The sequence below is a fragment of the Hyperolius riggenbachi genome, chromosome 12, assembly GCF_040937935.1.
Source record: "Hyperolius riggenbachi isolate aHypRig1 chromosome 12, aHypRig1.pri, whole genome shotgun sequence".
NCBI classification, from domain to species: domain Eukaryota; kingdom Metazoa; phylum Chordata; class Amphibia; order Anura; family Hyperoliidae; genus Hyperolius; species Hyperolius riggenbachi.
This window is the reverse complement of record NC_090657.1, coordinates 204517398-204539890: the sequence shown is the minus strand read 5'-3', so window position 1 is coordinate 204539890 and position 22493 is coordinate 204517398. Positions and strand designations below refer to the sequence as shown.

The 22493-nt window shown below is 45.6% G+C and overlaps 1 protein-coding gene across 7 annotated transcripts in view; it reads left to right on the top strand.

The window, feature by feature from the left end:
* GSG1L2 (GSG1 like 2) overlaps positions 1-22493 on the top strand; it is a 348027-nt gene that overhangs the window by 49139 nt on the left and 276395 nt on the right. For 4 of the 7 annotated variants that reach the window (XM_068264185.1, XM_068264186.1, XM_068264184.1 and 1 more), the window contains exon 2: positions 7021-7307. The exons of 2 other annotated variants lie outside the window; for them this stretch is intronic. In XM_068264185.1, the coding sequence (XP_068120286.1) occupies positions 7021-7307 (287 nt within the window). The remainder of the gene's footprint in view (positions 1-7020; positions 7308-22493) is intronic. One more of the 7 variants, XM_068264181.1, reaches the window with a different exon arrangement.

Below are 22493 nucleotides of genomic sequence, written 5' to 3'. Positions count from 1 at the left end.
CAATAAGAGTATTTAAACTCCTGCAGTTTTTTGAAGGATAATCCAATAAAGGTCCGTACACACGCCGGACTGGAGGCAACGACGCTGGGTGGGCGTTCCAGCGACAGTCCGGCGTGTGTACAGTCTGTCTGCAGACTGATACGGCGGTTTCTGAGCGATCCGCCCGGCGACGACGGACCCGTCGTTGCCTCCAGTCCGGCGTGTGTACGGACCTTAAGGATCTAAAAATGTCATGTGTTATTCCTCCTGATTGCCTGGTCCAGTGACGCTTTACGGAGTTAGGCCCGGTTCACATTAGCGTTCGCTATCCGGATTTTCCAGATCTGATCCGAACCGCATACTGTACAAACGGAACGTACGTTCCGCATAGCAATGTAAAGTCTATGCGGACGTTCACACGTGTCCGTTCCGTACAGTACGGAGCCGGATCGGATCCGGACTCCGGACTCTTTTCCAACATGTGCAATTTTTTGGGTCCGGATCTCCGGCCCACGCACCCGGACCGGAGCCGGACCTGAGCCTGACAGCACCATCAGCAACACAGAAACCAATGGGGAACGGAAGGCACAGAACACACTGCCTACAAAAACCTGACGTTCTACCCCACTTCCTATTCGTATGCAAGCGGCCATTTTGGATGGGGACACATGGGCCAAGCATGTCTGGAGTGGAGCAGCAGTGACAGACGTGCTGGAACTGTTTGGCAGAATGTCGGAGGTGGAGGTGAGGCCTACAGCGGAGGAACCTGATTCTACACGTGCACCAGGTGCACCTTCTGCTGACCCCAACATTTAAAAAAAAAAAAATTCGCTATTTTTTGCCCACGGATCCGGATGGCAGCCTGATGCATGCCTGATACAAACGGACCGGATCCGGATCGGAACCGTACGGTTCTGGTCAGGATCCGATCAGGATCCGGTCCGTTTATTTGCCAAAACGCAAGCGTGAACGGGGCGTTACCCTTCAAGTTTCCCCAGAGAGCTCCTTTAGCTCAGTGTGAGGCTGGGATGACATTTTCATACAAACTCCATCATTCAGGGGCTTTCATCAGCTGTAGACAAGCCTCCTCCCCGGGGTACCATCTGTCAGAGGAATTAGATGTTAATTACCGAGCTCCCGGGGGAAGGGTGATGTGGGGAACACACAATATGGAGTCAGCATGGTCTGTCTGGGAAGACATGGACGTTGCGCTGCCATTTATCGCACAGAATGCCGGAGTAAGCTCTTCTGCTTATTACAGCCGTCACCGCGCCGGCAGACAGCTTAGCGGCTTTATTATATTGCGCTGACTGATCAGCTGCCGGATTGTGTTTATTGCATTCCGTAATTCTACCAGACTCCCCTCTGAGGCAAATCAGGAGCTGCCAAAATCCCTTCACTATAACCTGATAAAGAGTAGCTCCTCCCACACAGAATATGTTGTGTGCTAGGGCTGGAGAGTTAAAGGACATAATGGCTTCTACTGCCTTTCAGGAATCTTGACATAGAGATTGTTGTGCACCCGAGTGCCAGCTCTGCCAACCTGCTGCACCCATTACTCAGAGTTCCCCCTTCCCCTGCTGGACTCTTCTGTCTCATAGGGAATCTAATGGTGCACATTCATTACTTGATTTTATGGGAAGATCGACCATTCGATCCTTTCATTTTACCAAATCAGAGGAAAATTGGTACCACAACATAGCCACCTGATGGAACTTTTGGCCAAAAGCATCATTCGGGCTTGCTGGAAAATCTCAGGCAGAAAGGTTCGATTGGGTGCGGAGGAATTCCTAAAACTAGAATGAAGGGGGGGGGGGGGGGGGCAAGATCTTCCACATTGTACATTGAGATAACATAGGAGGCGGGGGTAGTGAGAGGGATATGGAGGCTGCCATATTTATTTGCTTTTAAGCAATACCGGTTGCCTGGCAGCCATGCTGATCACTTTGGGTGCAGTAGTATTTGGATCACTCACCTGAAACAAGCATGTGGCTAATCCAGTCAGACTTCAGTCAGAAAACCTAATCTGCTACATACTTGTTCAGGGTCTATGGCTAAAGTAATTATAGGCAGATGATCAGCAGGATAGCCAGGCAATCTGCATTGTTTAAAAGGAGATAAATATGTCAGCCTCCATATCCCTCTCACCTCAGGTGTGCTTAACCACCCTGGCATTTTATTACCTGCGCCAGGGTGGCGGCGCAGCAGTTTTATATATATATATATATATATATATTTTTTTTATTTTTTTTAAATCGTAGCTAGCTTAGCGCTAGCTACATGATGCCCCCCTCCCTGTGGCGTCCGCCCATCGCGTACGATCGCCGCCGGCGCGTACTCTCCTAAGGAAATCCTGTTCTGAACGGGATTTCCTTGAGGGCTTCCCCCGTCGCCATGATGACGATCGCGATGACGTCATCGACGTCGTGACGTCAGACGGAGTCCCGATCCACCCCTAAGCGCTGCCTGGCACTGATTGGCCAGGCTGCGCTGGGGTCTCGGCGGCAGGGGGGGGGGCCTTACGCGGCGGGTAGCGGTGCATCGGCGGCGAGCGGCGGCGATCGGGACCAACACAGCAAAGTGCTTGCTGCGTGTTTAAAAAAAAAATTGGAAAAATCGGCCCAGCGGGGCCTGAGCGGCGCCCTCCTGTGGTCATGGACGAGCTGAGCTCGTCCATACCGCCGAGGAGGTTAAAAGAGAAACTGTAGTGAAAATAACATAATGAATAAACTTAAAGAAAACCTGAACTGAAAATGAAAATGTAGTCTACTCCTCAATGTCTTTCTCCTTTCCCGTGTACTGTTTGTCTACTGTGATCAAGGGAATTCTCTGACCTCCATTTTGAAAATGGTAATTACCCCATAACAGCTTTCTGGTCAGCACACTGTTAAACTGTCATATCACCCACTTGAGCCATAGGAAAATATAGACATTACTTGGCACATCAGTTGTCCTCTCAGCTATAACTGACAGCAACTGATATTTTACTGACAGCAACTGATATATTTCAATTCTGACAAAATGTTGTCAGAACTCAAAGCGATCACTGTCAGAAGAAAATGGGGAGCTTCTGAGAGGAACTAATAGCAAGGTAACTATGTAATGTTCATTTGAAGTTACCTCATGTGTTTATTTTAAATAATTTTACTCAGTACAGGTTCCCTTTAAAGGAATACTGTAGGGGGGTCGGGGGAAAATGAGTTGAACTTACCCGGGGCTTCTAATGGTCCCCTGCAGAAATTCTGTGCTCACGCAGCCACTCACCGATGCTCCTGCCCCGCCTCCAGTTCACTTCTGGAATTTCTGACTTTAAAGTCTGAAAACCACTGCTCCTGCGTTGCCGTGTCCTTGCTCCCGCTGATGTCATCAGGATCGTACTGCACAGGCCCAGTATGGTCTGTGTCTGCGCAGTACACTAATGGTGACATCAGTGGGAGCAAGGACACGGCAACGCAGGTACAGTGGTTTTCAGACTTTAAAGTCTTACATTCCAGAAGTGACCCGGAGGCGGGACCGGAGCATCAGTGAGTGGCTGCACGGGCACAGAATGTCTGCGGGGGACCATTAGAAGCCACGGGTAAGTTCAACTCATTTTCCCCCGACCCCCCTACAGTATCCCTTTAAAGAGAACCAGAGATGAAGCAACCTCATGTATTTTACCTTATAAATCAGTGGGAACATGACAGTAAACACCTAATCTGCTCTTTGTTACATTGTTCTCTGTTTAATTTGCCTGTTATCACCTCTAAGATAAGAATCCCGACTAAGCAGTCGGTCTGGCTTTGCTACAGAATAATTATAGCTGAGACTGTGTTCTTTGCTGTCTTCAAGTCCAAGCCTGCCCCCTGCTGGCTTTGCTCAGGAATCATTATAGCTGAGTCATTATAGCAAAGCCAGAATCAATGCTCAGTCCGGGATTCTTATCTCAGCTAGATAACAGACACTTTTAGCAGTGAGGATGGAACAGAGAGCATGGTAAATGTTTTCTCTAATGTTCCCACTGATTTCTATGGTAAAATACACAAGGGTGCTTCGTCTCTGGTTCACTTTAAGCGCTTGTGATTTGAAAAGCTCTTGCTAATGTAATGCTATGTGTGTGATCTTACTTGAGAAATGTGATTTTATAAATTGCCCATAGCATTGCATTTGCAAGAGCTTTTCAAATCACTAGCAATTATATCAAGCCAGAGTACCCCCTGGACCCATCAGAGGGGCTTCTTGGTATACGTGGAGATCAGGGTTCGAATATCGGCTCTTCCTATTCAGTAAGCCTGCACCTATTCAGTAAGGAGACCTTGAGCAAGACTCCCTAACACTGCTACTGCCTACTGAGCGCACCCTAGTGACTGCAGCTCTGGCGCTTTGAGTCCGCCAGGAGAAAAGCGCGATATAAATGTTCTTTGTCTTGTCTTGTTGAGAACCTATTTTTAACATTACATTGCGATGCGATTGTTCATGATAACGGTGCAGTGCGACCATGAAGTGAGGCATACAGTACAAGGAAAGTATGCCTCACTCCCGGGGTAAACGTGCACGCCGTACTGTTAATGCTCTGCATGCACTACGTTACTGCGTCTGTACCTGCCTCACCTCAGCGTGAGCAATGTGAGAGCCCCATAGGGCTAATATTGCTTTGGCATTGCGATGTGATAAATTTGTGCCACACAACGGCGGAAGTGTGAAAAGTGCCTCCATCCAGGCTTGATCGCAAAGAGAATCTTTTACATACAGGTCAAACTCAAAAAATTAGAGTATTGTGCAGAAGTCCATTTTTTTCAGTAATTCAACTTAGGGCTGGAGCACATTAACCCCCCTGGCGGTCTAAAAAATTCCGCCAGGAGGCAGCGCAGCAGTTTTTTTTGTTTTTTCTAAATCATGTAGCGAGCCCAGGGCTCGCTACATGATAGCCGCTGCTCAGCGGCATCCCCCCGCCCGCTTCGATTGCCTTCGACGATCTCCGATCAGAAAATCCCATTCAAAGAACAATATTTCCTGGAGGGCTTCCTCCGTCGCCATGGCGACGGGGCGGGATGATGTCACCGACGTCGGGACGTCATTGGGAGTCCCGATCCACCCCTCAGCGCTGCCTGGCACTGATTGGCCAGACAGCGCACGGGGTCTGGGGGGGCGGGGGGCGGCGCTGTGCGACGGATAGCGGCGATCGAGCGAGGGGCGGCGGCAATCGGTGTGCTGACGCAGCTAGCAAAGTGCTAGCTGCGTGCAGCAAAAAAAAAAATTAAGCAAATCGGCCCAGCAGGGCCTGAGAAAACCTCCTGCGTTCGGGGTTACCGCCAAGGAGGTTAAGAGCGCTTCTGAGCGTTTTTAAAAATGCTAGCGCTTTGAAAAAGCGCTTGGCTAATGTATTTGAATGGGATGGAGCACACCAGAGCGACTTGCTTTTCTCCCAAATGCAAACAGGTCCTGCAGCATTTATGCTGATTTCTGATTTCTGAGGTCATTCTGCCTCAATGTTAAGTATAGGAAAGTGGAGAATCGCTCTGAAAAGCGCCAGCACAGAAGCTGTTCAGTTAAAGCTCTACTGTAACAAGAAATAAAAACGCTACACCAAAACGCTCCAAAAATCTCTAGGCATGCTTAGGGCTCTTTCACATCAGACAACGCGAACAGGAGCCGTTCTCCTGCACGCGTTGTCTGCCTGCGTCGTGTCGTCGGGTATCTGCGGTGCGACGCAATCAGCGGCGGTAGCTGGTAATTAAACCCGACGGAAAACGCCGGCTCGCGCGTGCGTTGGAGGAAAAACTGCGCCCGGGTGCGTCGGAACCGCAACGCATCGAAACGCAGCGTCGAGTGTGAAAGGTAAAATGAAAGTCTATGGACTTTCATCTTACCTTGGTTAACGCAAACGGCTTCCGTTTGCGTTAACGCAGAAAGTCTGCCCTAATGTGAAAGAGCCCTTAGAAAATCACTAGGCATATGCCTAGAATCGCCCTGAAAAATCACTTCAAAAAGCGCTGAGCGTTTGCGATTACGCTAGCACTCTTTGGTGTGCACTGGCCCTTAGAAGGTGAAACTAATATATGAAATAGGAACCCTTTGCAGGTGTTTTAGATGGAATAGCTGATTAGAGTCTGACACTTCGAGCTGAGAATATTGCACATTTTCACAACATTCTAATAGTGTGAGATTTTGATTTTGGGGTTCTCATAAGCTGTAAGCCATAATCATCAGAATTATAACAAAGGCTTGGAATATCTTGCTTTGCATGTAATGAGTCTATGTCATTTATTACTTTCACCTTTTAAGTTGGGCTTTTGCAGAATATTCTAATTTTTCGCGTTTCACCTGTATTCCAAAACATGAATGCTTCCGGGGCTCTGCGGAGTTTTCACCTGAAATAAGTGGGTGCCTCTCTGTTATTATATCGGCCGGGAGGGATGGTAACATCTGGGTGGTAATTGCATCCCGTATCACTGCCAAAAATAAAAATCAATATATATTCATTTTACAATAGACTGAGCTCACCTCGTTGCGGAAGATTGCTGTGCTGTGTGCCTGGGGCCAGCTAGGAGCAGAACTTTATTATCTGCTGCTGGGGGGGGGGGTTAATCTATAGATGGAGGAGATTATCACTGTCGCAGTGGCAGCGGATATTGTTTCATTAAAGAATCACTCCGGGGAACTGTAAAACTAAAAAAAAGGAAAATGTCTGGTAAAACTCCATCCCTATAATCCCTGACAGTTCCTGTGTGGCACTAGATAAACAAAGTCTGAAGTCTTAGCCAGTACAGTAATCAGCCATCATTACACTAGGCTGCGATAATTCCAAATCAGATGGTCCGCGCAGGTGCTGATGGGTAAACAGAGGGGGTGGCATCGGGGAACGGAACTGATGCTTAAATGTAACAAAACAGAATCAGTTTTTGATTCTTGTAGTGTGAACCCAGCCTAGGAAAAAAATATGGGGTACACAGGAATACAGACAGTGGTATACACAAAATGTAGACACTGGTACGTGATACAGAATTGGTAGATGTACTTACAGTGACAAATGTATCATAAATCCACTCTCTTATTCTCCAGCGACCTGCTCCTGACCGCCCCACGCATCTCCCACTCCCATTCTAGACTGCAGGACTTCTCAAGAGCTGCCTCCACTCTCTGGAACTCCCTTCCATCACCCATCAGTCTCGTCCCATCCTTCAGCACCTTCAAACAAGCCCTCAAACCCACCTTTTCAAGATCGCCCTATGCCATACTTAGCACATATTATGCAACCTGTATCACCGCCTTCAGCTTCTCGAGGAAAAGAGGAGAGAAAGGATTCTTTGGTGGCGATGAAGATAAAAATCGCCCTGTCTTTTATTACGGTATGACTTTGATCCAGTTGTCAATCTTGGGCTTTAGAAACCAATGGGCTTCATTCACTAAGACATATAGCATGCCTTATCCAAGTTAGCACGCCTTATCTGAGATAACACACCCTATTCGAGTTAACATGTCTTGTCAGAGTTAACACGCCTTATCAAAGTTAACACGCCTTATCAGAGTAGCATAGCAAGCTCTAGGAACCCGCAGGGACTCAGGGCAGGATGAGTGGAGCTCTCGTCATTGCCAGTTAGCAGACATAAAGTTTGTAGTGCTTGCTGTGCTACTCTGGTAAGGCGTGTTAACTTTGATAAGGCGTGTTAACGCTGATAAGGCATGTTATCTCTGATAAGGCGTGATAATTCGGATAAGGTATGCTATGTGTCTTAGTGAATCAAGCTCAATAAGTGTTATTTTTCGATTGGTTTTGTGGATGTGGACTGCCATATTGCCATACATCAGTCATCTTTGCACAGGAGCTTTGTAGACAGGCCAGATGTTACTCAACAGTCAGGTCGGATTTTCCTGAGAATTTAGCTTGTGTACAGCGGCCCTTCCCGAGTGGCCTTTCCTGAGAATTTAGTTTGTGTACAGTGGCCCTTCCCGAGCAGCCTTTCCTGAGAATTTAGCTTGTGTACAGCGGCCCTTTCCGAGCGGCCTTTCCTGAGAATTTAGCTTGTGTACAGCGGCCCTTCCTGAGTGGCCTTTCCTGAGAATTTAGCTTGTGTACAGCAGCCCTTCCCGAGCAGTCTTTCCTGAGAATTTAGCTTGCGTACAGCGGCCCTTCTCGAGCAGCCTTTCCTGAGGATTTAGCTTGTGTACAGCGGCCCTTCCCGAGTGGCCTTTCCTGAGAATTTAGCGTGTGTACAGCGGCCCTCGATGCATCCCCAACAGATCCAGGTTGCCTCATCCAAGTGCAGGCCTAGGAAGTTTTTCTCCTCTTTACTCCTCTTGCTCCATCGTTCTCAGTGGCCCGTCCCTCTGTGACAGAGGTGTGTACACACGTACAATTACGTACGCAGGGATCAGGACTGGATATTCAAGGCTGAGTTCTGTACAGATGCATTGTTGACCTACAGGCTGGCAACACTTTCTGTTGCTACGGGCATGGCACACGATGGAGCAAGCGGGGTAACCTTGCACTGCTGTACACGCACTAGATTTTTGGCAGAGGCAGCCCTCGACTGACTGCCTCGCCCGAGAAGCGTCTAGAATGTGTACAAGGCTTCAGCAGCAAAGGTGTATTATAGCAAATTGGGCCCGAAGGAAGATATGAGCTTTGGCTGCCCATGATTGCTACAGGGGTTGTTTGGTAAGGTGAGCTTAGCCTGAAGTGGTGTCAGCTAGTCTCCTGGCCTCTCTCATGCCTTATGGCTGGAATACACGGGTCGACCGGCGGCTCGATCAGCCGCCGGATCGACCCCAGCCGCGTCCCCGCCCGTCCGCGCGGATCGATTACCGCTCGTCCCCGCCGGCGCTTCCTTATCAGCGCTCGATTCCCTGCCATTGTCCGCCGGCGGATCGAGCGGGCGAGGGTCTAGCGGCATGATCGGGCCAGCTGAATATTATCAGCTGGCTGGATCAGCTGACCGATACACGGTACAGAATGTACCGTGTATCCCCAGCATTAGGCTCTTGCCTAGTTGGCTCTAACCTTGCAGCACAGGGTCCACTCAGGATGCTGTTTGCAACAGTTTCTATCTCATCCCTGTGTTTACAGTTCAGTGGTTTCCTCCAGGCACTTTGGTCCCCCCATCCACACACACACACATCTTGAAACTATAATTACTTCTCCCAGAAAATGTGTAACTGTTGTATTACATACAGGTAAATATTGTGCAAAAGTCCATTTATTTCAGTAATTCAGCTTAAAAGGTGAAACTACCGTATTTTTCGGACTATAAGACGCACTTTTTCTCTCCCAAAAGTGGGGGGGAAAAGTCAGTGCGTCTTATAGTCCGAATAATATGTGGACCGGCACCTATGTGTGTCCTCCATCCCCCATCTTGCTGTGTCTTCAAGTCCCATGTGCCCTCCCCATGTACTCCGGTGTCCCCATCCTCAAGCCGCCTTCCTATGTCCTGGTACATACCGATACTTGCTGCAGTCACGCTCTCCGATCGGTGGGAAGTGATAGGAGCCATCTACCAATCACACAGGGCGGGGGCTTCTGGGTCCTCCTGTGCCGTCATCTTCCTTCCCTTCCATTCTAGAGCACGTGTCCTCTCCGATGTACTCCGTTCTTCCCGTCGGTGTCCCCGTCTTTATGCCGCCTTCCTATGTCCTGGTACATACCAATAATTGAGGCAGCCACCAATAGGAAGTGAAAGGAGCCATCTACCAATCAGGCGGAGGGCGCTGCCCCAGACCGCCAATCACAGCTGCTTACTGCTTGCTGCTGCCTTTGTAATAGGAAGAACTAGTCTCGTGGGCAGGATCAAGGTTCCCTCATTGGGACCAATCTCTGCACTCCGTGCACGAGCCTTGATCCCGCCCTCGAGACCAGCGCTTCCTATTAGAAAGGCAGCAAGCAGTAAGCAGCTGTGATTGGCGGTCTGGGGCAGCGCCCTCCGCCTGATTCGTAGATGGCTCCTATCACTTCCTATTGATCGTAGCGCATGGCTGCAGCAAGTATCGGTATGTACCAGGGCATAGGAAGGCGGCATGAGGACGGGGACACCGACAGGACCACCAGAGAGGACACGTGCTCTAGTTAAGCAGAGAAGGAAGATGGTGGCACAAGAGGACCCGGCAGCCCCATCCCCTGCCTGATTAGTAGATGAGATGGCCCCTGTCACTTCCACTGATTGGAGCATGTGGCTGCTGCAAGTAGCGCTATGTACCAGGACACAAGACGGCAGAAAGAGGACGGGGACACCAGAGAACAGAGGGAGGCCATATGGGCTTTAATTAAGAAGGGAAGTATGGAGAATGGCATACACTGAAGCTTGGGTCACCAAAGGGGAGATGCTGACATAGATGGAAGTCACGCTACATCTTGTTACATCAAAAGATTTTATATACAGATAAGGCACTATATACTGCACTATTGACTTCTTCTCATAGTTCCTGTCTATTTCTGTCGTCTTGCTCTTCCTCTTTTTACACTAGCTGAACCTGTCACTCTGACAGCAGTTATAGGTAGATGTTTCCTTATCATTCCTGAGTAGCTTTCTTTGATACATTGCAAGTGGTGTATAAAGCGCACAGTACCTCCACGATCAAAATAAACAGCTACTAGCCACAGGTTACCAGTGAAGCTGCCTCTTATTTACTTTGGGAAGTGCAGAATATGCATTAAAGAGGAACTGTAACGGCAAAACGTCCCCTGGGGGGTACTCACCTCGGGTGGGGGAAGCCTCCGGATCCTAATGAGGCTTCCCACGCCGTCCTGCGTCCCTCGGGGGTCTCGCTGCAGCCCTCCGTACAGCCGTGACGTAATATTTACCTTCCTGGCTCCTGCGCAGGCGCTCTGACGGCTGTCGGCTCCGAAGTAGGCGGAAATACCCGATCGCCGTCGGGTCCGCTCTACTGCGCAGGCGCAAGTCTCCGGCGCCTGCGCAGTAGAGCGGACCCGACGGAGATCGGGTATTTCCGTCTATTTCCGAGCTGAATGCAGCCACAGCGCCCCCGCTGGAGCCAGCAAAGGTAAATATTGAAATTACAGTCGGGCCTGTCGCCGGCTGTTCAGAGGGCTTCAGCGAGACCCCCGTGGGACGCAGGACGCCGTGGGAAGCCTCATTAGGATCCGGAGGCTTCCCCCACCCGAGGTGAGTACCCCCCAGGGGATCTTTTTAAAGTTACAGAGTCTCTTTAATGGTTTCTGCTCAGCCTGTCTAATTTACAAGAGATTAACAAGGGTACACCAGAGTACACAGAGTGACACCAGGGGGCAGAGGAGGACACGGGGTACACAAGAGGCACAATGAATACATAATTGTGGGGAGAAAAGTTCCAAAAGACGTCCCTGCACTATAGACTCACCAGGCTTAGTATATTTTTTTCCCTAGTTTTTGCCCTCTAAACCTAGGTGCGTCTTATAGTCCGGAGCGTCTTATAGTCCGGAGCGTCTTATAGTCCGGAGCGTCTTATAGTCCGGAGCGTCTTATAGTCCGAAAAATACGGTAATATATGAAATAGACTCGTTATATACAAAGTGAGATATTTCAAGCCTTTATTTGTTATAATTTTGATGATTATGGCTTACAGCTTATGAGAACCCCAAAATCAAAATCTCAGACCATTAGAATATTGTGAAAATGTTCTCTATTCTAGGCGCAGAGTGTCAGACTCTAATCAGCTAATTCATCCAAAACACCTGCAAAGGGTTCCAATTTCATACAGTGGAGGAAATAATTATTTGACACCTCACTAATTTTGTAAGTTTGTCCAATGACAAAGAAATGAAAAGTCTCAGAACAGTATCATTTCAATGGTAGGTTTATTTTAACAGTGGCAGATAGCACATCAAAAGGAAAATCGAAAAAATAACCTTAAATAAAAGATAGCAACTGATTTGCATTTCATTGAGTGAAATAAGTTTTTGAACCCTCTAACAATAAAAGACTTAATACTTAGTGGAAAAACCCTTGTTTGCAAGGACAGAGGTCAAACGTTTCTTGTAATTGATGACCAAGTTTTCACACATTTTAGGAGGAATGTTGGTCCACTCCTCTTTGCAGATCATCTCTAAATCCCTAAGGTTTCGAGGCTGTCTCTGTGCAACTCTGAGCTTGAGCTCCCTCCATAGGTTTTCTATTGGATTAAGGTCCGGAGACTGACTAGGCCACTCCATGACCTTAATGTGCTTCTTCTTGAGCCACTCCTTTGTTGCCTTTGCTGTATGTTTTGGGTCATTGTCGTGCTGGAACACCCATCCACGACCCATTTTCAGTTTCCTGGCAGAGGGAAGGAGGTTGTCGTTCAGGATTTCACTATACATTGCTCCGTCCATTTTCCCGTTAATGCGATTAAGTTGTCCTGTGCCCTTAGCAGAAAAACACCCCCAAAGCAAAATGTTTCCACCCCCATGCTTGACGGTGGGGACGGTGTTTTGGGGGTCATAGGCAGCATTTTTCTTCCTCCAAACACAGCGAGTTGAGTTAATGCCAAAGAGCTCTATTTTGGTCTCATCAGACCATAGCACCTTCTCCCAGTCACTCACAGAATCATTCAGGTGTTCATTGGCAAACTTCAGACGGGCCTGCACATGTGCCTTCTTGAGCAGGGGGACCTTGCGAGCCCTGCAAGATTTTAATCCATTGCGGTGTAATGTGTTTCCAATGGTTTTCTTGGTGACTGTGGTCCCTGCTAATTTGAGGTCATTCACTAACTCCTCCCGTGTAGTTCTAGGATGCTTTTTCACCTTTCTCAGAACCATTGACGCCCCACAAGGTGAGATCTTGCGTTGAGCCCCAGAGCGAGGTCGATTGATGGTCATTTTGTGCTCCTTCCATTTTCGAACAATCGCACCAACAGTTGTCACCTTCTCTCCCAGCTTCTTGCTAATGGTTTTGTAGCCCATTCCAGCCTTGTGTAGGTCTACAATTTTGTCTCTGACATCCTTGGACAGCTCTTTGGTCTTTCCCATGTTGGAGAGTTTGGAGTCTGCTTGATTGATTGATTCTGTGGACAGGTGTCTTTTATACAGGTGACTAGTTAAGACAGGTGTCCTTAATGAGGGTGACTATTTGAGTAGAAGTGTCTAACCACTCTGTGGGAGCCAGAACTCTTAAAGAGACTCCGTAACAAAAATTGCATCCTGTTTTTTATCATCCTACAAGTTCCAAAAGCTATTCTAATGTGTTCTGGCTTACTGCAGCACTTTCTACTATGACAGTCTCTGTAATAAATCAATGTATCTTTCCCCTGTCAGACTTGTCGGCCTGTGTCTGGAAGGCTGCCAAGTTCTTCAGTGTTGAGTTCTGCTATGAACTCCCCCTTCCAGGCCCCTCTATGCACACTGCCTGTGTATTATTTAGATTAGGGCAGCTTCTCTCTTCTCTCTTATCTTTTACAAGCTGGATAAATCGTCCTCTGAGCTGGCTGGGCTTTCACATACTTAGGAATTACAGACAAGGGCAAAGCTGTTTGCAGGAAGAAACGAGCAGCCTGAAACTTCAATGCATGAGAACTGCAGGGGGAAAGAAACACACAAATGATCTCTTGAGATTCAAAAGGAAGGGTGTAAACAGCCTGCTTGTGTATGGATGTATTTTCTATGTGCGGACATACTGTACATCAACCCTCTTCCTGTTTTGGTGGCCATTTTGTTTGTTTATAAACAAACTTTTTAAAACTGTTTTTAACCACTTTTAATGCGGCGAGGAGCGGCGAAATTGTGACAGAGGGTAATAGGAGATGTCCCCTAACGCACTGGTATGTTTACTTTTGTGCGATTTTAACAATACAGATTCTATTTAATGGTTGGTAGGGGTTCAAAAACTTATTTCACTCAATGAAATGCAAATCAGTTGCTATCTTTTATTTAAGGTTATTTTTTCGATTTTCCTTTTGATGTGCTATCTGCCACTGTTAAAATAAACCTACCATTGAAATGATACTGTTCTGAGACTTTTCATTTCTTTGTCATTGGACAAACTTACAAAATCAGTGAGGGGTCAAATAATTATTTCCTCCACTGTATATTAGTTTCATCCTTTAAGTTGAATTACTGGAATAAAGGACTTTTGCACAATATTCTAATTTTTTGAGTTTCACCTTTACATAATTGTAGTCCTTTCCCTGAAATTACCTGCCGTTTCCATAGCAGCCAGAGCAACCTTAACCCCCTGTGCACCTGGGAGGGCAAACCTGTGTTATTCAGACATGGAGATGAATGGGAAGCAGAGGAGGCATTGTTAATTACTTCAGCACAGGATAGGGGTGGAGGTTCCCGGCCCACCCCCCCCTCACACACTCACTAAGGCTTTGATCTATTTACAAGTGTAAACAATGACTGAATTATATAAATTCATTACACACTGTAAGTGATCTGGGCCTGGAAAAAAAAAAGCTGTCAGTCACTGAAACCCTCAGGGCTCAGACACACAATGAGCAGTGCACACCAAAAGCCTCAAGCAGATCCGCAAAACGCTAGAGGCTTTTGAAGCAGATTTTCAGAGCAATTCTAGGCATGTTTAGAGAGATTTTCTAAACATGCCTAGCGTTTTTTGGAGCGTTTTTGTGTAGCAGATGTCATATATTGTTACAGTAAAGCTGTTACTGAACCGCTTCTGTAACAAAAATGCTGGGAAAACCGCTCTGATCTAGCATTTTTCAGAGCGGTTTTCCACTTTCCTATACTTAAACATTGAGGCAGAAATTCCTCAGAAATCTAAAAAATGCTGCAGCCCCCGAGTTTGCGTTTGTGGAAAAAATGAACAGCTCTGGTGTGCACCAGCCCATTAAAATACATTACCCAAGCAGTTTTCACACCGCTAGCGTTTTTTAAAATGCTCCAGAACCTCTCTGGTGTGCACCAGCCCTATAAGAGCTTTTCTGATCACTTTTTGGCCTCCAGAGCTTTCTGAGAGCTTTTTAAGGGCCCGTTTCCACTATAGCGTTGCGGAATCGCCGGCGAATCACCGCAGGCAAATCGCATGCGGGTGCGATTTCGCATGCGTTTTTAACGCGATTTCGCATAGGTAAGGCTGTATGCGAATTTAACCATGTCACTGCCTGTGTAAATTAACATTAATACCTATGCGAAATCGCATGCGAAATCGCGGCAAAAAACGCATGAGGAAAACGCATGCGATTTCCCTATTAAATACATTGCGTGCGATTCGCCTGCATTCCACACGCAGGCGAATTCTGAGGGCCCTACCCTGCAGATTTTTTCTGCACAGAAAAACGTGCGGGGAAACGCACAAGTGGAAACAGTCCCATCCACTTGTACTGACTGTGCGAATCCGCATGCGGGCAACGCATGCGGATTCGCGATAGTGGAAACGGGCCCTCAAAAACGCTCCCATTGATTTGCATTAAAATCGCAATTGCGATATAATCACACGATTTTAACGCGATTTTATCGCAGTTTTGATACAAGTCAATGGGACTGTTTTTTAAGAAGCTCTCAGAAAGCTCTAGAGGCCAAAAAAACGATCCGAATAGTGCTTGTAATGTTTCTGAGCCCTCACCCAGGTCATATTATATGAAAGAGATGATTGGTACAAGATTAATTAATAGTGGGCATAGTAGAATATTGCTCCTAGTAGGCCATTGGTCCCAGCAGACTAAAGGTCCGTACGCATGCACGGCAAAATTCGCCACAAGCAACCTGAAGAACAAAGATATTTGAGCGCTAGACAATAACTGTAGTAGCTGCCAGAGGTTTTCCCATTCACAATGGAACAGATAGGTAAGTGTATATAATCCTCAGCGCTGCTTATATATCCCCCACACTGTTGTTGCCTGCGGACACCTGGGGCTCATAAACAAGGGGAGGCCACCACCCAGGGTAAAAACCACGAAACAGGCTAAGTTTCAAATGCAACAGGGGGTTGTCAATGTATTTGTAAAAGTAAACATGAATCAAAACAGAACAATTTACATTGAGGGTCCTTGCACACTGGACCCTTACTGCATCAAATCGCCTATAAGGTTTTTGCACTGATCAGTCATGTTTACTCCTTGCATAACAGAATCCATTTCTGGTGTTCTCAGGAGTAGCCCATCTCTCCTTCCCGACCAGGTTTTGGCTACACACCATCATCAGGGGATTAGGAGAGCGGGCAGACATAGAGCTAATATACAGTGGGTTGCAAAAGTATTCGGCCCCCTTGAAGTTTTCCACATTTTGTCATATTACTGCCACAAACATGAATCAATTTTATTGGAATTCCACATGAAAGACCAACACAAAGTGCTGTACATGTGAGAAGTGGAATGAAAATCATACATGATTCCAAACATTTTTTTACAAATAAATAACTGCAAAGTGGTGTGTGCGTAATTATTCAGCCCCCTTTGATCTGAGTGCAGTCAGTTGCCTATAGACATTGCCTGATGAGTGCTAATGACTAAATAGAGTGCACCTTTGTGTAATCTAATGTCAGTACAAATACAGCTGCTCTGTGAGGGCCTCGGAGGTTGTCTAAGAGAATATTGGGAGCAACAACACCGTGAAGTCCAAAGAACACACCAGATAGGTCAGGGATCAAGTTATTGAGAAATTCCCACGGAACACTGTTCAAGCGATCATTCAGAAATGGAAGGAGTATGGCACGACTGTAAACCTAGAAAAGACAAGGCCATCCACCTAAACTCACAGGCCGAACAAGGAGAGCGCTGATCAGAAATGCAGTCAAGATGCCCATGGTGACTCTGGACGAGCTGCAGAGATCTACAGCTCAGGTGGGAGACTCTGTCCATAGGACAACTATTAGTCATGCACTGTACAAAGTTGGCCTTTATGGAAGAGTGGCAAGAAGAAAGACATTGTTAACAGAAAGCATAAAAAGTCCAGTTTGCAGTTTGCCACAAGCCATGTGGGGGACACAGCAACCATGTGGAAGAAGGTGCTCTGTCAGATGAGACCAAAATGGAACTTTTTGGCCAAAATGCAAAACCCTATGTGTGGCGGAAAACTAACACTGCACATAGCTCTGAACACACCATCCCCACTGTCAAATATGGTGGTGGCAGCATCATGCTCGGGGGGGGGACAGTGCATCTCTTCAGCAGGGACAGGGAAGCTGGTCAGAGTTGATGGGAAGCTGGTTGGAGCCAAATACAGGGAAAATTTGGAAGAAAACCTCTTGGAGACTGCAAAAGACTTGAGACTGGGGCGGAGGTTCACCTTCCAGCAGGACAATGACCCTAAACATAAAGCCAGGGCAACAATGGAATGGTTTAAAACAAAACATATCTATGTGTTAGAATGGCCCAGTCAAAGTCCAGATCTAAATCCAATCGAGAATCTGTGGCAAGATCTGAAAACTGCTGTTCACAAACGCTGTCCATCTAATCTGACTGAGCTGGAGCTGTTTTGCAAAGAAGAATGGGCAAGGATTTCAGTCTCTAGATGTGCAAAGCTGGTAGAGACATACCCTAAATGACTGGCAGCTGTAATTGCAGCAAAAGGTGGTTCTACAAAGTATTGACTCAGGGGGCCGAATAATTACGCACACCCCACTTTGCGGTTATTTATTTGTAAAAAATGTTTGGCCTGATGTATGATTTTCGATCCACTTCTCACATGTACACCACTTTGTATTGGTCTTTCACGTGGAATTCCAATAAAAGTGATGCATGTTTGTGGCAGTAATGTGACAAAATGTGGAAAACTTCAAGGGGGCCGAATACTTTTGCAACCCACTGTATAAAATGTATTCACTACCTTAATCAGTAGTTGCCGTGTGGCTTCCGCCTCCCCTACATGCGTCTGCTATAGAGAGTCATTGTGCAATTCTGATTTAGCATGGTGATTACAGTATATGTTTAACTATTTATTTATTCATTGTGGTCCAATTAATATTGCCAGCCCTTTGTTATATATATATATATATATATATATATATATATATATATATATATATATATATGTTATTTTATATTTATATTTTGTAACCATATCTGATGTGAAAAAAACTACATGTCCCATGACGCTATGTGCTCTAGGTCATGATAGGTGCATAGCGGCAGTTACGCACCATATGCGTGTCAACTGACGCCTGATTCCAATTGGAGAACTTCAGCAGCGATCAGCTGACACTGCTAACTTATAGACTCGGATGCTGGCCGTGACTATGTTATCAGCTGATGCTTGTGGTCCAGTTAGAGCACTCCAGCCAGGAGACCAATGGCAGAGCCTCATTGAGCGGTCAGCTGACACCGCTCAACCTATCGGAATTGCGCAATGAATCAGGTCCCTTAACCAGTACTTTCCAGCCACGTGTTTGGTACACACGTGCCTGACTGCATGTTATCTGCCCAACAGGTTTTTTTCTTCAAATTTTGTTTAATTGACGCTAAAATGTATGCCCAGCCTTTAACCACTTAAGGACTGCAGTCATAAAACCCCTTAAGGACCAGAGCCTTTTTTTCCATTCGGACCACTGCAGCTTTCACGGTTTATTGCTCAGTCATACAACCTACCACCTAAATGAATTCTACCTCCTTTTCTTGTCACTAATACAGCTTTCTTTCGGTGCTATTTGATTGCTGCTGCGAGTTTTAGTTTTTATTATATTCATCAAAAAAGACATGAATTTTGTCAAAAAAATGACTTTTTTAACTTTCTGTGCTGACATTTTTCAAATAAAGTAAAATTTCCTATACATTTGAGCGCGAAAGTTATTCTGCTACATGTCTTTGATAAAAAAAAAACCCATTCAGTGTATATTTATTGGATTGGGTAAAAGTTATAGCGTTTACAAACTATGGTGCCAAAAGTGAATTTTCCCATTTTCAAGCATCTCTGACTTTTCTGCGCACCTGTCAGGTTTCATGAGGGGCTAAAATTCCAGGATAGTACAAATCCCCCCCAAATGACCCCATTTTGGAAAGAAGACATCCCAAAGTATTCAGTGAGAGGCATGGTGAGTTCATAGAAGATTTTATTTTTTGTCACTAGTTAGCGGAAAATGACACTTTGTGAAAAAAAAGTTTCCATTTCTTCTAACTTGCAACAAAAAAAAAATGAACTCTGCCACGGACTCACTATGCTCCTCTCTGAATACCTTGAAGTGTCTACTTTCCAAAATGGGGTCATTTGTGGGGTGTGTTCACTGTCCTGGCATTTTGGGGGGTGCCTAATTGTAAGCACCCCTGTAAAGCCTAAAGATGCTCATTGGACTTTGGGCCCCTTAGCGCAGTTAGGCTGCAAAAAAGTGCCACACATGTGGTATTGCCGTACTCAGGAGAAGTAGTATAATGTGTTTTGGGGTGTATTTTTACACATACCCATGCTGGGTGGGAGAAATATCTCCGTAAATGACAATTGTTTTCTTTTTTTAACACACAATTGTCAATTTATAGAGATATTTCTCCCACTCAGCATGGGTATGTGGAAAAATACACCCCAAAACACATTATACTACTTCTCCTGAGTACGGCGATACCACATGTGTGGCACTTTTTTGCACCCTAATTGCGCTAAGGGGCCCAAAGTCCAATGAGTACCTTTAGGATTTCACAGGTCATTTTGAGAAATTTCGTTTCAAGACTGCTCCTCACGGTTTAGGGCCCCTAAAATGCCAGGACAGTATAGGAATCCCACAAATTACCCCATTTTAGAAAGAAGACACCCCAAGGTATTCCATTAGGAGGATGGTGAGTTCATAGAAGATTTTTTTTTTTTTGTCACAAGTTAGCGGAAATTGATTTTAATTGTTTTTTTTCACAAAGTGTCATTTTCTGCTAACTTGTGACAAAAATAAAATCTTCTATGAACTCACCATACTCCTAACGGAATACCTTGGGGTGTCTTCTTTCTAAAATGGGGTCATTTGTGGGGTTCCTATACTGCCCTGGCATTTTAGGGGCCCTAAACCGTGAGGAGTAGTCTTGAAACCAAATGTCGCAAAATGACCTGTGAAATCCTAAAGGTACTCATTGGACTTTGGGCCCCTTAGCGCACTTAGGGTGCAAGAAAGTGCCACACATGTGGTACCGCCGTACTCAGGAGAAGTAGTATAATGTGTTTTGGGGTGTATTTTTACACATACAGATGCTAGGTGGGAGAAATATCTCTGTAAATGACAATTATTTGATTTTTTTTACACACAATTGTCCATTTACAGAGAGATTTCTCCCACCCAGCATGGGTATGTATAAAAATACACCTCAAAACACATTATACTACTTCTTCTGAGTACGGCGATACCACATGTGTGACACTTTTTTGCAACCTAGGTGCGCTAAGGGGCCTAACGTCCTATTCACAGGTCATTTTGAGGCATTTGGATTCTAGACTACTCCTCACGGTTTAGGGCCCCTAAAATGCCAGGGCAGTATAGGAACCCCACAAGTGACCCCATTTTAGAATGAAGACACCCCAAGGTATTCCGTTAGGGGTATGGTGAGTTCATAGAAGATTTTTTTTTTGTCACAAGTTAGCGGAAAATGACACTTTGTGAAAAAAAAAACAATACATATCAATTTCCGCTAACTTGTGACAAAAAATAAAATCTTCTATGAACTCACCATACTCCTTACGGAATACCTTGGGGTGTCTTCTTTCTAGAATGGGGTCATTTGTGGGGTTCCAATACTGCCCTGGCATTTTAGGGGCCCTAAACCGTGAGTAGTCGTCTTGAACCCAAATGTCTCAAAATGACCTGTGAAATCCTAAAGGTACTCATTGGACTTTGGGCCCCTTAGCACAGTTAGGCTGCAAAAAAGTGTCACACATGTGGTATCGCCGTACTCAGAAGAAGTAGTATAATGTGTTTTGTGGTGTATTTTTACATATAACCATGCTGGGTGGGAGAAATATCTCTGTAAATGACACATTTTTGATTTTTTTTACACACAATTGTCCATTTACAGAGAGATTTCTCCCACCCAGCATGGGTATGTGTAAAAATACACCACAAAACACATTATACTACTTCTCCTGAGTACGGCGATACCACATGTGTGGCACTTTTTTGCACCCTAATTGCGCTAAGGGGCCCAAAGTCCAATGAGTACCTTTAGGATTTCACAGGTCATTTTGAGAAATTTCGTTTCAAGACTGCTCCTCACGGTTTAGGGCCCCTAAAATGCCAGGACAGTATAGGAATCCCACAAATTACCCCATTTTAGAAAGAAGACACCCCAAGGTATTCCATTAGGAGGATGGTGAGTTCATAGAAGATTTTTTTTTTTTTGTCACAAGTTAGCGGAAATTGATTTTAATTGTTTTTTTTCACAAAGTGTCATTTTCTGCTAACTTGTGACAAAAATAAAATCTTCTATGAACTCACCATACTCCTAACGGAATACCTTGGGGTGTCTTCTTTCTAAAATGGGGTCATTTGTGGGGTTCCTATACTGCCCTGGCATTTTAGGGGCCCTAAACCGTGAGGAGTAGTCTTGAAACCAAATGTCGCAAAATGACCTGTGAAATCCTAAAGGTACTCATTGGACTTTGGGCCCCTTAGCGCACTTAGGGTGCAAGAAAGTGCCACACATGTGGTACCGCCGTACTCAGGAGAAGTAGTATAATGTGTTTTGGGGTGTATTTTTACACATACAGATGCTAGGTGGGAGAAATATCTCTGTAAATGACAATTATTTGATTTTTTTTACACACAATTGTCCATTTACAGAGAGATTTCTCCCACCCAGCATGGGTATGTATAAAAATACACCTCAAAACACATTATACTACTTCTTCTGAGTATGGCGATACCACATGTGTGACACTTTTTTGCAACCTAGGTGCGCTAAGGGGCCTAACGTCCTATTCACAGGTCATTTTGAGGCATTTGGATTCTAGACTACTCCTCACGGTTTAGGGCCCCTAAAATGCCAGGGCAGTATAGGAACCCCACAAGTGACCCCATTTTAGAATGAAGACACCCCAAGGTATTCCGTTAGGGGTATGGTGAGTTCATAGAAGATTTTTTTTTGTCACAAGTTAGCGGAAAATGACACTTTGTGAAAAAAAAAACAATACATATCAATTTCCGCTAACTTGTGACAAAAAATAAAATCTTCTATGAACTCACCATACTCCTAACGGAATACCTTGGGGTGTCTTCTTTCTAGAATGGGGTCATTTGTGGGGTTCCAATACTGCCCTGGCATTTTAGGGGCCCTAAACCGTGAGTAGTCGTCTTGAACCCAAATGTCTCAAAATGACCTGTGAAATCCTAAAGGTACTCATTGGACTTTGGGCCCCTTAGCACAGTTAGGCTGCAAAAAAGTGTCACACATGTGGTATCGCCGTACTCAGAAGAAGTAGTATAATGTGTTTTGTGGTGTATTTTTACATATAACCATGCTGGGTGGGAGAAATATCTCTGTAAATGACACATTTTTGATTTTTTTTACACACAATTGTCCATTTACAGAGAGATTTCTCCCACCCAGCATGGGTATGTGTAAAAATACACCACAAAACACATTATACTACTTCTCCTGAGTATGGCGATACTACATGTGTGACACTTTTTTGCAGCCTAGGTGCGCTAAGGGGCCCAACGTCCTATTCACAGGTCATTTTGAGGCATTTGTTTTCTAGACTACTCCCCACG